The 16,179-nt window shown below is 39.3% G+C and overlaps 1 protein-coding gene across 1 annotated transcript in view; it reads left to right on the forward strand.

The window, feature by feature from the left end:
* Positions 1-16,179, forward strand: part of fbn2a (fibrillin 2a) — a 76,719-nt gene that overhangs the window by 21,434 nt on the left and 39,106 nt on the right. The window contains exons 8-18 of the mRNA XM_072659500.1: positions 1,447-1,572; positions 5,245-5,397; positions 5,919-6,164; positions 7,039-7,176; positions 7,633-7,752; positions 8,614-8,739; positions 10,475-10,597; positions 10,829-10,951; positions 12,251-12,403; positions 13,829-13,882; positions 13,985-14,110. Coding sequence (XP_072515601.1) covers positions 1,447-1,572; positions 5,245-5,397; positions 5,919-6,164; positions 7,039-7,176; positions 7,633-7,752; positions 8,614-8,739; positions 10,475-10,597; positions 10,829-10,951; positions 12,251-12,403; positions 13,829-13,882; positions 13,985-14,110 — 1,488 coding nt within the window. The remainder of the gene's footprint in view (positions 1-1,446; positions 1,573-5,244; positions 5,398-5,918; positions 6,165-7,038; positions 7,177-7,632; positions 7,753-8,613; positions 8,740-10,474; positions 10,598-10,828; positions 10,952-12,250; positions 12,404-13,828; positions 13,883-13,984; positions 14,111-16,179) is intronic.

The raw sequence follows: 16,179 nt of genomic DNA on the forward strand, positions 1-16,179 counted from the left end.
TGTTTGAGTAGGTTGGTCATGATGGTCTACTTTTAGATGCTGATCTTCAGTAAAGCTTAATAATTAAATGTCAAATAAAAATAACTTATTTTAAAGGTTAGTAGTTTTTAAAGGTTCATGTTGTGAGTAGATCCTTCAGAACAACCCTTAAAAAACAATGATCACACCACTTCAGTGTGCTTTCTAGGCTTGTGTTAGGCTAATTGCTAGCTTCCAAATGACAGGCCCTGAAATTAAGCAAAACCCTTTTACCTGTGTATGACCTGCATAAAAGTATCACTTTCCCACTCCCATTATCTTATTTTTTATGTTTTTCAGTGAGAAATAAGTAGTTGTCACACATGATAATTGCAATGTAATGTGGCTGTTTTGTGGGTGACCACAAGTGTGAGACATCTTGTGTGTGAGAAAATCTGAGATATTATCTATGCACTTTTTGGTGTTTGACTCCCCAAAAATCCTAATGGAGATAAACGTTTGGAGACGTAATGGAGACACTGTTTGTTAGTTTCGTAAATCCAAAACCAAGCAAGAGTGTGGTGTTAAAGAGGGGCTCCTGTAACTCTGTGTGGTTAGACGCTTTCCTTTCTGGAAAGGACTCTCCTTTTGGGAAATGCTGCAAGTGAGTGCTGCTTAGTTGTAGTTTTCTCAGCTAACAGTCCAGTGCTGAGAGCACAGTTCACATGACGGAGGTAAACATGAGGAGTTACTTTGCTCTATTGCCAGCCTGCAGCCCAAGCCAAGAGCCAAACTCTTTCACTCCCTTAATAAATACAGTGCAGATTGTGTTTCCTAGCTTATATCGTTACTGGCATAAAAACATTGCCACCATCTACACCATTTGAGAATACCAGAAAAAAAACTCCAATGATTAAATATTATGTGTTCTTTGATTGGCGTTACAAATTCTTGCAATGCAGTGTTGTGTTGTGATGATATTTGTGTATAGGTTTGCATTCACTTTTCAAACAAATGCTTAACAAAGAACTTCAATAATAACTTAAACAATGCATATTTAAATAAATTAAACAACAAAGAAATTGAAAGCAAGCTAGCCTTTGAAGTGCATTTATGTATGTATTTATAAAAAAAAACATTTTTATTTTTCTCATGGTGTGATTGTCACTTTTGAAATATAATTGTTTTAAGGAGTATGAATATTATTTCAACCAGATTCAGTCTCATGTTACAGTCTTCTAAAGATCTGTTTCAAAGAACATTTCAAAGAAATTCCTTCAAATCAGCATTTTAAATGTTTTTTTTTAAACCTTAATTGCTAACAAACTGATTTTTCAGTGCTAGTGTATGTCCACTTCATGGTGCTCAGATTTACACTTGCAATTACTAGAACCTGCTTGCTCTGTAAAAGTTCAGGGTTTTCTTTGTTGCCACCAAAGCTGATTTTCCAAGCATAATGTGAGATCACAATTCTTCAATTTTCCCCAGATGTGGATGAGTGCTCCACCGTTCAGCACGTCTGTGAAGGAGGACAGTGCACCAACTCAGTTGGCAGCTTCTCCTGTGTGTGTCCATCTGGATATGTGCTGTCTGCAGATAAGACTCGCTGCTTTGGTGAGTATAGAGAGCGGAGATTAAAAATGAGCAGAATCTGCTTTCCAGAACCCATCTACATGTCTTTTGGAGAAACTGTGCATAACAGGCCATTTTAAAAACTTGCTTGTGGTTCCATTTAGATATAAATCAAAAATCTGTTTTTTCTATGTTTTGTATGTATGGTATGGATATATGTGGCCACTTTAGTCTGTCTAACATGGGGATGCCAGTGTAAATGTATACATTGTTGTCACTCAAAAACTTTGTCTCCAAAATAGCAGCTTTATAGGAGAAGTAAAAAAAAAACTCGTAACGTTTAATGGAAGTCAATGTAAAAATGTTGGGCCATTGCTGTTGGTCAATTTGTCTTAAAAGGTTGACCCAATGTATAAAGCAACTAGATTAAAATTGTGCCAACAAATCAACAACACAAAAATGAGGCACATGGTTCCCAGCCCTGGGCTCAGAGTAACCTTTGCCAGCATGTTTTGTTGTTTTCCTGCTCTAACACACCTAATCTAGCTAATTAGCTAGTGGTTGTGGGTGTATCAGAGCACAAAAACATTAACATGTGCAGAGCAGAGCTACTCCAGGGTTCACAATCAACTGCAGTAGTGGAAAGTTAGTGGCCTATAGAGATCCTATCTCTCAGTGAACTCCCATACTCCAGTCTAAAGCATCAAAACTATCTGAGGAACATGGTCATGCTTGGTACTATAGACAGGTCATGCATATATTTAGGAAGTCTCTCATTTAGCAACATCTTTGGCTTTGGACTCTCCGCTGAGTTCCTGCGGGAGTGTGCAGAGTTTTATAACTTAATGCAGTGCTTGTTGAGGCAAGTAGAGAATGCAGAATGGTAAAATGTGATGGAGAGATCACATACTGTCAGCAGCTGGACCTCAACCTACAATTACTCACACCCCCCCAACTCCCAGCATTCCAGCCTGAAACAGAAAAGGCACTTCCAATCAGTAAGGTAGAGATACTGTGCAGTGTAAGTGACATTAAAACTAATCACTTACTACATTCTCATCAGCTGCTGTTTCCACTGCCAGTTAGGCTTGCCAATACTGAGTGGAGTTGTATGGTAGTACTTCTAAGCCATGTCATTTCTTAACTGGCTAGGGTCCCTTTTTTCTTTCTCTCTCTAAGGCCAGCCATTAGTGGAATCATGATATGCAGTGGGAGATAAGACCAGGCAGGTCAGTGCTCTAATCCTTGCTCTCCTTAGTCTTATCTCCACTGAACACTACAGAGGAAGCTTGTGGGGTGTAGGAGGATGAGCAAGAGAATGACAGGCATAGTTTCCAGGGCTCTGTTTACGCTGTGTTTTGAAGGATAATTCTGAAGTGTTTCTATTTAAATTTAACACCTGACCATTTTAGGAAGCTGCAGAACTTATTCCCTAGGTCCTCATCATTTTAGGAAACTTCTTTAATAGAAAAATGTGCTAGCCATTTGCAGGAATGCATGAACAGATAATACACGTTCATCAGCTCATTCTTGTTAATGTGCGTATAAATGTGTGTATATAAATATAAAGGAACTAACAGGGAACCCATGATCTGTCACTCTAAATTATTCTTGTCTAACCGATTGTGCTGTACTTCTTTTGCTTTAATTATGTGGTCTACACTAGAAATATGGGAATAATAAAGATTACACATTGTCTGTGTTAGCCTTTAGAAGTTGCAGTTATAAGCAACAAAATAACAGAAGTATGTCTATGTCTTTTAGAACCATATATATATATATATATATATATATATATATATATATATATATATATATATATATAAGCAACATCATTTTACATTAAATGATTTTGAGGAATTATTTCAAAAGAACTTCAGTCTGTGCCACATTTATATTGTGGTATATAAATGGTATATTATTGGTATAATTATTTTTGTGTTTATAGTCTTGTTTTACAGAAGTGCAGACTTAATGCCATCAATAAACAATGTCAGTCACATTTAAATGTGATTCATTGCATATGTTGTAATAACTATGTAGTTCAGTTTCATTACATAATTGAATTTCAGTGAAATGCCAAAATGAAAGTAGACTCTACGCAAAAAGGGGTTCTAAAGGATCCTGAGAGGTGCAGATATCTAAGCATTACCCTGTCATTGAGATATTGCTGGTGATGCCACAGCCATCCGCCCCAGAGAGCACAAATTGCCTTGCTCTCTCAGAGAGACCCAGCCAAGATGCTTATATGGGGCTTACATGGGTGGAACGTTGGCTAGGTGGGTTCCAAATGGGCATGGGCTCATACTTTGTTACAGTTGGACTTTCAAAAGGGCCCCATTGTTTCTGCCCACCTTAATCTACTATTGGTCCAATCTAAGCCCCATGTGCAGTGTACAACGCAGATGGACCCCATACTTAACCCCCTCCTGGTACTATCACTGACCCTGGTGGGCATGCATATGTGGAGCCAACATGGAATCTCAGGACAGAATACAACCTCAGGACCCAATACAAGAGGTTTACCATAATAGAGGACAACCAGGCAAAGAACAGATAGTTATTTAGGTTTTAATGGTTCTGTACAGAAACTTTTAAAGGTGTATCCGTTTGAACTGCAGTCTTATTATTCAGTTGATTATAATACTCATTGTTTAGTAAGTACTATAAATAACTAATGTTAATGTTTTGCAGTGTTATAACAGTTGGGAATTGAAGTGTGTACCCACATACCTGCCCTTGCAGTTTAAAAGGGTTAATTAAAAATGAGTGGAATTAAGCACAATGCAAGAACAAAGCCTTGCATTTTTCTAGCTTGGAGAACGTCTGAAAGGTCTAGAGAGCAAAAGTACTTGGCTTTCATGAGACCATGAAAGCACATGTGCAAACAGCATCCCAGGCAAACAGATGTCAGACAAGACACTCATTTCAGGGGCTGACTGACCTAAATTCTGCTGGAAGTACAGCCATCTTCAGCCTGGAGCTTTCGCACCACACTGTTGATATCTGTGGGCTGGATACACACGCAGAGTGGAGAAGGCACTGCACCTCCACCCACTGTCAAGAAAGGGATGTGTGCAGTGAGAGATAGACCAGGAGAAAGACAGCAGATTAAAAAATGAGAGCTGTAGAAGTACTGGCTATTCACAGGAGTCATATGAGGTGATCGATTTCTCAGACCTCCACATTGTCTGCGGTGTGCTGGACTTGTTGCACTTTGAACGTTTCTAAAATTTCACAGGTGGGCTTAAGAACGGCTCACCATGGTTCTGATGCCAGAGAGTGCAGTACAGTGTATTTTCACAGCACAATGTGAAAGGCCTTCAGTTTCGATAAGAATAGAGAGCACATACTGTAACTATTTAGGATTAGCTCAGTTCAAATCATACGCTGATGAGCAGCATGGTAAACAGGCTGATTTGGGGGCGTTGAGGTGGAAAATAGGCTTCACTGTGCCTTTCAGTTTGCTCACATGGATTACTGATAGGAGCCACAAATACTGAGCTGAAGTTGTGTGGCACCCATTGTTTTGATGAACACGACATTTTAATGTGGAGTAATTAGGCTTTGAGCTTATAAAAATCTCTCTGAGCTCCACTGTGTGTACCAGAAGACTGGGTCAGAGTAGAATTTGTAAAGGTTTTTCATTTCTACTGAAGACACTAAGCAAGAAGTGTTAATAATACTGTGCGTTCATGTGTGTTTGTATGTCAGGCCAACACATTGGCTCCTGTTTTGGGGCTGTGTTGAGTGGGCGTTGTGCTCAGGAGATGACCGGACGCCTCACTAAAGTCCAGTGCTGTTGTGATAGAGGCCTCTGCTGGGCTAGAGGGACAATTCCAGAGATGTGCCCAATACGTGGAACTGGTAAACTCCTACCCATACCCATCCTACCCACCCCTCCACTCATTTCATTTTCACTGATATTTCAAACACAGGTTTACATATTAAACAGAAAGGTGTCAAAATCTTGTAGTCACCATGTAGTCCATATATGGAACTTAAGGTGCAAAAACCGTCGGCAGTTTCTCTGATGTGTCCAGAACCAACTATTTTACACATCTCTGCCCATGTCAGTGTTGGGCAATTGCTGCACATTTTTTCCCTTTATTCTCTTAATTTGGTACTGCCAATTAAGATACCGATCCATAGCTCCCACTAGCACTAACAGTGCTCCTAACACTAGAAAGCCAAGGTTATCAAGGCAGTACTTCCAAAAAATGACTATTATCACAGCAGTCTTTCCTCTGTATGAATACAGACTGAAATAGAAAGAAAAGCTCATGAGAATATGATTTAGGGTTATGACAAGCTCATATCAGCATATGGTTGCTGGTCAGTGTTGCAGTTGATCACAAGTGACTGGACTTCTTTGTTGTATTCCTCAGATGAATTCCGTAGGATGTGTTTAGAGGGAGCACCAGTAGGAGGATATCCAGACGTGGACACTGGCGTTTTAGGAGGCAGAATCCCTCAACAGCCAAACAGACACGATTCCACAGTGAATGGCCAAACACTTTATCCAGTCAATGGCAACGTGTATCCTCATATTCCTCAGATCCCTCAGATCCCTCAAATCCCTCAAATTCCCATTAATGGAAATGGCAATGGACAAAGACCACAAGGACCTGTTGGTAAGAGGAACACAGCAACAGAAAAAGGCCATAATCTTGTTTTTATAAAACACATTACATTCAATCCCTTGATTTAGTCCAGTTAGGTTCAGTTAATTAAACTGTAAACATTTGAATGTAAGAATGTCCCAAAGATAGTTTTTTAAAAAATGTAAACTAAAAACATTGGGAAGAAAAAGGAATTGGGATTTATCCAGGCATATATCAGTGGATCAGCTATTAGCCATTTTAGACCCGATCCACGTCTGACCGCAGTGCATTGCTGTCAGTGAGAGAAAAAGCCAGGAGCCACCGATGGTTCTGAGAAGTTTAATAGGTAAAGAAGAAATTTCTAAATTTCTAAAAACCCACTTAAGCAGTTTTTACAGATTTTGTTTTCTTATTTGGATTTGTCCAATTTGCAGGGACAATGTAGACCATCACTATAAGAGCATAACCTAGCTCTTCTGCGGTTTAAAAATCTGACTTGTTTTTAGTATTAATTGGCAAAATATCTTACTCAAATATTGGAATCGACTAGTACTAAACATTAAGGTACTTATATTGGGTCGGGGTAAAAAAAAACAACATATTTAAAAGTATTTTATCATTAAAGATCTGATTTACAGCTTTCCGGTTGATAGGATGTATAACAGAGCATGAGAAGGCCCAACATATTGTACAGTTTTGTAAAGTGAATAAGTTCATGAGGAAACAGGAGGAACACTTTGGCAGTGAATTCATTTTGAAGTACATTTGGCAGAATTATCTTATTTATATTATTTCGTTAGGACAGCTTTTTTGTTAAGTATGAATTTGATGCACTCAGACTTTGTGTAGGCTGCATCTGAATGTACATTACCCCTACATAAGCCCCTTTGTGTTTATTTTTTAGTCAGTCTAAACGAGACCATCAACAAATGCTTGCTGATGCCCAACCTGTGTTTAAATGGACGCTGTATCCCGGCCGGGTCCAGTCATCGTTGTGAATGCAATGTTGGCTTCAGAGTGGACAGCCACGGAGAGTGCTCTGGTAATAACTACATGGTTATGTTCAAATTAATAGTTAATGAAAGCAGACACACTGGAACCAAATGTGTTTTTTTTTATTTCGTTTTACAGTAGTTAGTTTGTTTTAGTCAAGTAGGTGTGAAATTCATTCATAAACAATGCTCTTTTCCAGTATATAATTTCTTGTGTTTTTGCTAGTTTTTCAGTCTTTTAGAAATAATTCCAAGCTCTGGCAAGATTTCTGGTAAATAACTTTTATTTGAAACATCTGCTCCCTTAACCAAAATGAGTGAGCTTCTTCCAGCTTTTTGCGGGTTCATGAGCAAAAAGCAAACTTGCAAATTGAGGCTAACCTCTTGCTGATAGTGTGGCAATTATATTGAAGCAAAATCACTCAAACTGATGTCTGCATAAACAGTTAGATTTATGAAAAAAACAAAATATGTGTTTCCATCTTTATTATGTTTTGTGTTTCCAGATGTGGATGAATGTGTTTCTGACCCTTGCACCAACGGAGACTGTGTAAATACTGCCGGCTCTTATTACTGCAAGTGCCATACAGGCTTTCACAGGCCTCCAGGCAAGCAGGCCTGCTTTGGTGAGTCTGTAACTCTGGAACACCTGTTAGATTTGATATATTTTGATAGATTAAGGAGCTTTTTAAGGGACTTTTATATAAAAGGCCTGGAAATTCCACATCTGAAAGCAAAACTACTTAAGTACAGGGTACTGCACTATAGAACAACTTGGCTAAGTATGTAATAGCACCAAACATTTTTTCCCACAGACAGTTTGTTTTTGTGGACTGAAAGCATTGTAAGTTGTGGTAAAAGTGATTTTCTTCAACAGACATAATTTTTGTGATGGTGTATTAGATTAATAGCTGTAAGTTTGCATAGTGTTACTGTGTATAGAAAAAATAGGTCATTTCTATCTCTACTTGCATCATAAAGATATATATTTGTTATGTTCTTGTAATAGCAAGTATGTTACACACCAATAAGCCATAACATTAGCTGCCACAAATAATCTGACTGTTTGAAGCACAAGACCTCTAAAGGTGTCCTGTCCTGTGTCTGGTACCAAGATGTTAGCAGCGAGTTGTGAGGTGTGGCCTCCATGGATCGTATCAGTAAACCTTGGGTGACCTAGACCCTGTTGCCGGTCCATAGGTTGTATTTCCGTGGACCAGTTTTAGTAGGTATTGACCACTGTATACCAGAAAAAACCCACAAGGCCTATCTGTTGGCCTGAAGATGCTCTAAACCAGTTGTCTGGAGATGAAGTAGGTGAAAATAAACAGTGTTTTTTGCTTGACCAGTTCACCAGTGGAACTAATGTTATGGCTGATCTGTGTATACAATAAAGGTATTGAGGTGAAAGTGTTCTGTAAGCACGTATTGTAGCCCAACACTGTAGTCTTGATAAAGCTGAGGTAGTGTTGTGTGCCCCCTGGCAGACACTGATGAATGTCTGCATAATGGCGTGCTTTGTCAGAACGGCCGCTGTCTCAACACGGCCGGCAGCTTCCGGTGCATCTGCAACGCAGGCTTCCAGCTCACGCCCGACGGCAAAAACTGCATAGGTAAGACAGCCCACATCAAGCTTCTCTTATAGCTGCTCACATTCCTTCGCCTCTATTCCCTTTTAAAACTAATAAGAATGAATCACAAGGCCTCATTTTTCCTCTCCCATTTATTATTTATGTGTGCTTGAATTTACAGCTCTGAAAATACACATACACTATACTGCATGTCCCTTAACGTTTTAGGGTTTACCTGTTGCTGACAGAGGACCTGAGTTTCACGCACACAGCTTTTATAATCTCCATAGAAGTAGCCACACATTATCCTAAGGTCACCATGTCTAATAGCAAGCATGAGCTAGAAGGATATAAGCCCTTCCAGTGTGGAACTTGAGGAGCAGTATAACTACAATCTCTGGAGCGATGTAGCGCCACCCAGTACATTTTTAAATGTATCCAGTGCCTGAATACAATTAAAACTTCACAGCAACATTCCAATATCTAGTGGGAATAATAATACTTTTGTATTTACATGACTGTTGATGTTGGAGGGAAAAAAGATTTGTCTTATACAAACAATAATGTTATTCAAAAATCGTCTTCCAAATTCATGCTGAGTTAAGGCTTGCTTTAAAAATGCCATCATGCAGCAAAGGAGACCTCAATCCTACTGGTATTCATTAGGCTCCTAAAGGAAGCTCCTACAAGCAAGTTTTTGCAGGACGTCTACAGAAATATTTATAAGCCTTTGTGTTTTTTAACAATGCTGTAAGACATTAAACTGCAGGTATATCTGGACTGCCACTTATTGAGTATTTTAAATAGTTATGGTGTTATTTGATGTATACATAGTAATTACGTGACTGGAGTGAAAAATGCTCAGACGTTATGTTACAAGCCTATTTACAACCCTGTTATTTTGCCTCATGAAATATGCTGATTTTCCCTCTACGTTTAGCTGTGCTTTTATAGGCTCATTTGCGACACTGTGACGGCTCAGATAAGTTGCATATTATAGCATAATTTTAACAATGTAATTATTTCCGAGTCTCACCGGATAGTGCTTCTCTTGTTGTGTCCTCACTGCGTGATGTGCTGTTAGCAAGCTGAAAAGCTTTCTCCAGTCTTATTGTTAAAATCACTTTCCCTTCTGATGTGTTTTTAGCTCCAGTTTGGAAGTCAGCTGAGGTAACCCATTTTGTTTTTGAGGGAGCGAATGATTGAGAGAAAAAATTGTAAAAGGCTAGCGTTAGCTTTTAGCATAGCACGGATCACCACCACTCAAAATCACCTATACCATGAATGTTGAATGTTCATGTTCTTTCCTGTCACTCCCTGAGATTAAGACTGTGACTCAAAGGACTCAAGTGTGCTTCTCCAATATGTTGGTCATGGCTGCCTTCAAACAAAGACTTTAAAACAGGGCTCAGATGGCACAGATGCTACGCGGGAGCGCTGTCGCCGGAACAATTCCCGTGGCTGGAAAAATCAGTTCGAAAAATTACACACAAAACTTCAACACAGAGATTTACATTGACCTATTTGTAAATGAATTTGTGTTGAATTTTAGGTAATGAGGTAATTAACAACATCAAGTCTTTACACAGAGCTGCAAAGTCAGTCAAGTGTTACACCAGTGTTTCCCAAGGCTTTTGTTTACACTGCCTGGCCATAAGCCTTGTCTGTTTAGGGTTATAAAAGCTTATATAAAGTGAGTGTATGAAGAGGGCGAATTGACTTCAACAATCAGCTGTCCAACCCTGTCCAACAGTGTCCTCTGTATTTGTCTCTGCAGATCATGACGAATGTGCCGTCACAAACATGTGTCTGAATGGCATGTGCATCAACGAAGAAGGGAGCTTTAAATGTGTGTGCAAACACGGCTTCACGCTAGCCTCTAGTGGGCGCTACTGCACAGGTGCTGTTTGTTGCTGTTTATAACTTTTATAGTTCACCATAATATGTATCTTTGTTTAAAGAGGCTTTAAACACATGCAGGATAAAAGTTTGACCTACTGTTTTATTAGTCCCCAGAATTTTGTGAGCTATAAACGGGTTTGTCATCTCAGAAAAATGTTATGGATGTTCTATGAGGAGTGTGTTGTTTATTTGCATGCGTATTAAAATATTGAAATGTCCATTCTCTCAGATATTGATGAGTGCCTGAGCCCAGGCCTCTGTATACACGGGCGGTGCATAAACACAGAAGGCTCCTACAGGTGTGAGTGTTTAGCAGGACTGGCAGTTGGGCCTGATGGACGTTCTTGTGTGGGTGAGGAAAAAAACAACACAAGTACATATTTGTTACATGAATGAATGTTGGTGTGTGCCCAGTGTACACACATACAGACAGGCCTGCACACACACAGAAACACATTCCTCCTGGTTTCTGCGGTCATGAGTAGAGAATGAGTAGAAGCCATGAGTGTATCGTAGGCTGAGACCTGTGTAAACACTGGCTCATCCACTTAGCCCTCAGTTAAAAGCTTGCATGCAGTCCTGTTCCTTGTAAACACAAACTCACCAATACACAAATCCTAATTGCTTTAAAGGGAATGATGTTGCACTTGTAAACACACTTAAGACACGTACACAGAATAACACGCACTCACCCACTTGAGCCCATTCCTCCACTTCCAACAAATCGTGTGACGTCATAAACCTGTTTCAAATTTAGGTTGAGAATTGAGCCAAGGCTTCTACTGCCAAACAGCTTCTTTAGCCTTAAACTTTATGACTCACAGGGACTGAGAGAGTCACTGTTACTGGAACAAACTCTTTGTCTTTATCACGGGGAATTTTAGGGGATGGTTTGTGCTCCTGAAGAAAAACAATAGCTCAGGAACATGCCTTACTATAATGACCCTATTAACTTCTTATTGAGACCATGTGGACTCATTCTGGACAAAGTAAGCTCAAACTGTCATACAGATTTAGGGTGGGATTTAGTGTCTCTTTTTAAATGAGACAGACAAACAGACCTTCAATAGTGTCCTAAGCAACCATCTCAACGCCTGTCTGAATATGAATGGTTCTTTGACTGGTAAAGTGGTTCTTCAGATGTACTGGAAACGACATTTGTAGTAAAGGTCTTTATAGAACCGTTTAAAAAGGGGGTTCTACACTCAAGCATTAGGCGAATGGGCTACCACAGCAGAGGACCCCCATGCATCGGGTTTCACTTCTGTCCGACATGAACAGAAAGGTGAGGCTGCAGTCTGTGCAGGATGAGCAAAACTGCAAAACGTACACAGAGATGATGTGTGTAAGAGAGAAATGTGTTTTCTAGGAACATTTGTGTCATGCAGTCATGTTAACATGGACTAGAACATCAAAGAAATGATTCCATGGCATAGAGAATTGATGCAGTTTATGAGCAAAAAGAGGTCCTATATTATAGTGTTTCTAATAAATTGTCTGGTAGTTTTGACAAAAAGGGCTTAAATATTGTGATAAGTCAAAGAACCATTTTTCAGTACTACATAGATCCTGTGTATAGTAACACCTTTTGCTGAAAGACACTCAAAACCTATTTTCTGCTTCTGTGTTTATTCCATCTTTTTGTCACCAGACACACACCTGCGCAGTACCTGCTATGGAGCAATTAAAAAGGGAGTGTGTGTGCGCCCTTTCCATGCAGCGGTCACCAGGTCGGCATGCTGCTGTGCTAATGCAGGCTACAGTTTTGGAGAGCCCTGCCGACCATGCCCTACCTTAGATTCAGGTACATCTAAAATCCTCATAAATTACCCGAGAATGTGGTCGCCAAACATAACACATACAAACGCCATTTAGTATGCATTCAGGCAGAAGCATGTGCCTATGTCTGTGTGTGGTTCTGGTGAACTGGGTGTGTTGGAGCAGTGGACTTTATTTGACCAGGCAGCTCTACACATCCCACCCACTGTTTTGTAGTGATCATTTCAGGAAGGAGATCATGCTGTACTTTTAATTCACTTCAGCCCTAAGAGCTATTAACGTGACTGGGCTTTTTCCCCTACCCTTGTCACTAGTCCATTTCAAAATGTACTGCCCATATCTCTGGAATTGTTATTATTTCCAGACAGATGAATTTGAATAATTTATTAACCCCTTAACACTCCAGAGCTCATTACTCACTAAGACATATTACTCAGTAACTACAGGGACTTCAGTACAGACTGGTGGGGCTATTCTCTGGCAACAAACGTTTGTAGCAGGTAAAAACAAATAACATTAATCAGATTAATAACACCTGGGTTCTCAAACCAAAATATGTTGAAATCAGTAGTTAGTTAGTCCTTTTGATCTCACTTACCAACACTCCTGTACCAGTGTTTCTAACTAGGGGCCACCCCGGGGGTCTAAATGAACTAAAACCAAAATGAACCTTCTATTCTTCTCTAGAGACCTACTTTGATTTGATGAGTTTCTAGCACTGTTGTGACACTCTAATGACACATTCCAAATCTGTACTTCATATAAAAAACAAGCCAATTTTTTTGTTTGTTTTTTATATCTAATATTTTTGAGCAGTTTCTCAGTTGTATATTGCTCATTATGAACTTCAGTGAATTTCACCAACATATCTTTGAGCTTTCTCTCATTTTTTTCACTCTTTCCGCTGCTGGCCAGATGGGTAGCTATTCATGTCTGAGCCTGAAATGATGAGGGGAGTTGGCTCCCAACACATTGGTTATGTTGCTCCTTTTTGTAATACATTAATCTCCTGCATAAATGGAGTGTGTTTCAGGATTTCTCAGCTGGAAGTTTGAGTACACCTACCTAAAAGTTTTTCTTCATAATATATATTTTAAAATATATCTTTTAACTTTGCCTTAATATACTTTATATATACTAAAACACATTTTATACATTGCTATATGACTGGCTGATTAAACAATTGCATGAATGTGTTTATATGTTCCTAATTAAGTGCTTTACACTCATGCGTTACTACATTTTCATTTGCAAGTATTTACATAAACAAATATAAAAGAACACTGGGGGGGACAAGTTTTAGGGGATGGTTCAAAAGCATAGATTCCTAAAAACGATGGCTCTTAATTTCATTAAAATGCTGATTATTTAGGTAAACATAAGACATGAATCCATCATGTAAACTTCAATAACTTAATAACAAAATATTTTTTCTTCCTCTGTTTTCTAGCTGAATTCAATGCCTTGTGTCGAAGTGGTATTGGTTATTCCATCGATGGAACAGGTATTTCTCAGAGCTGTAGAGTATGAGTACATACTCTGTTCAGCTATACAGCTGTAAAGCTTTACCAGAAATGATATATTGTATCTGCCTCTTGACCCACAGACATTAATGAGTGTGCCATGGATCCCGATATCTGCCCTAATGGAGTGTGTGAGAATCTGAGAGGAGGCTACCGCTGTATCTGTAACATAGGCTACGAGACAGACCAGAGTGGCAGAGCCTGCCAGGGTGAGTATAAGGATTAGTCTATTTTTGAGCATTATTACTGTGCGACAAAAACAAGGAGGTTTTACTAAGTATAACAACTTGTATTCAGCGTTTAACAAAATGTGCACAAAATGTGCTGCCACTATGACTCGAGTGTTGCTAGTTTAAAAAGCCCGGGCCTTGCTCTCTTCAAGTAGGTAGATGACTCTCTCTCTTCTCACGTCGCTTCAGTGTGATGCTGGCCAGCATAGAAGTCTGCTAGTTGATGCATCAGCGCTTTGGTACCCAATGTTTTCTTCTGAGTGTGTCGGTTGCCCGGTGACACTGCATTGGCAGCAGCTCAAAAAATAAATTACATGTGATGGGAGAGGGTACTGATGAGGGAGTTGGGTAATTGAATCTAAAATTGGGAAGGAAAAAAACATGAATCACCATGGAGAAAATCACAGAAAAAAGACTCAGAAAAACAGAACACATACAATCTTATTCAAAGGTTTTGGTGCAACTGGTCATCTGACAAGTTTAGTTTAGTGAGTAATAAGTAATTATGCTTCAGAAAGTGCAGATTTGAACCTTTTTTTAATTAAGAACACTGTAATTTGTCAATGAGTGCAAATTACTGATGAGTGCAATCCCAAGCTTTGGCATAAGAACATACAAGCATTTATCACTGTAGTTACTCCATATGACATACCACATTTGCAGTACTACATGCACCAACTGTGTCTTATGTTTACTGTTTCACTCTAGCACTGTACACTCTCAACAATAAATGTTCTACAAAAGGTTATTTGAGTGATGCCTTAGAAGAGCTGTGAGTGTGAAGAATCAAATATTTATACCTACGTCTTTAAAGCTTTATAACGTTCTTCACACATATATCTCGTTTACAAAACTGATTCTTTATGGGACCAAAAAGGTTCTTCTTTGGCATCCTTCAAAGAGCTGTTTGTGGTGCCTTTATTTTTAAGAGTGTGCTGCTGTACATACCTGGTAGTTTTGACATATTTGCATCAACACTGTACTTGCTTGACCTGCAAATTACTACATATTTACCAACTCAGACCTTAACACTGACAACACTGAGGAAAAGGTACTATCAACAAGTGTTCCTAAACTCTACACATGTCTCATAAACAGTCTAGTGCCTGGATTTCAGCTTTGTTGACCGTGACGATTAGTTCCCATTCCTGCTTAATGAAGTGTTAATGACTAAATTTAGTCATAGTGTTTTGACCAGAATGGAGAGTTGCTCTGGTTTCTCTCCATTTTGAAGAAAAATCTAGACAGGGTATTAGGTTCTACATTGCAAAAAACTACACGGCCGTCCTCCAAATTCTGTCTTGGTACAGTCAAAACACTTTCTCGATTACAGAGAAACGCGTGTGCGGCACTCTCTCCTGGAGTCTGACTCAGCTCTGTTTCGCCAGCAAGACAAATTGCCTTTCATTCATATTGAAATGACATCATGTCAGGAGCCTGGCGGGGTAAGACGGGCAGGAAGTGAAATGTAGTACAGCAGACTGCGATCCCAGTGCTTGAACGAGGCAGCCCAGTGGTACTGAAGGGAGGATGCTGGAGTGAGAGCAGCAGACGGAAGGACTGTTCTTTTTAAAACCTTCTTTAACTTTAGGGCCGAGTGCATATTTATTAGCCTTGTGTATCTCTTAACATCAGGTGTGTTTCTGTGTGTGGTTTTATTGAGTTTAGAACCTCCACAGATGGTCACTTTAGGTCTCCAAAGCTTTGTATATTGAGGGCAGGGAAAGTGTCCCAAAACACTGGCATACTTTTAACTAGTGAGTCTTCTTTCTGGATTGTATGAGTTAATGGCTGAAATTAAAGATTAATATGTGTATATATATAATATATGTGTAAAACAAAAGCATTAAGAACATCCCATACATAATAAATGTACTAATTCCACCACTAGAGAGTAATAACCAAGCTAAATGGGGCCTTGCATAAAACAAGAGCAGTATGACTGTTATGTAACGCTAATTTAGACTTTATGAAGCACAGAGAGGCTCTGAAGTCTTAGTTGTTTGTGTACTGATTGAATAGTGTAAGCATCTGACTTTCATGCTGAA

This window comes from Salminus brasiliensis, chromosome 16 (assembly GCF_030463535.1).
Source record: "Salminus brasiliensis chromosome 16, fSalBra1.hap2, whole genome shotgun sequence".
NCBI lineage: Eukaryota > Metazoa > Chordata > Actinopteri > Characiformes > Bryconidae > Salminus > Salminus brasiliensis.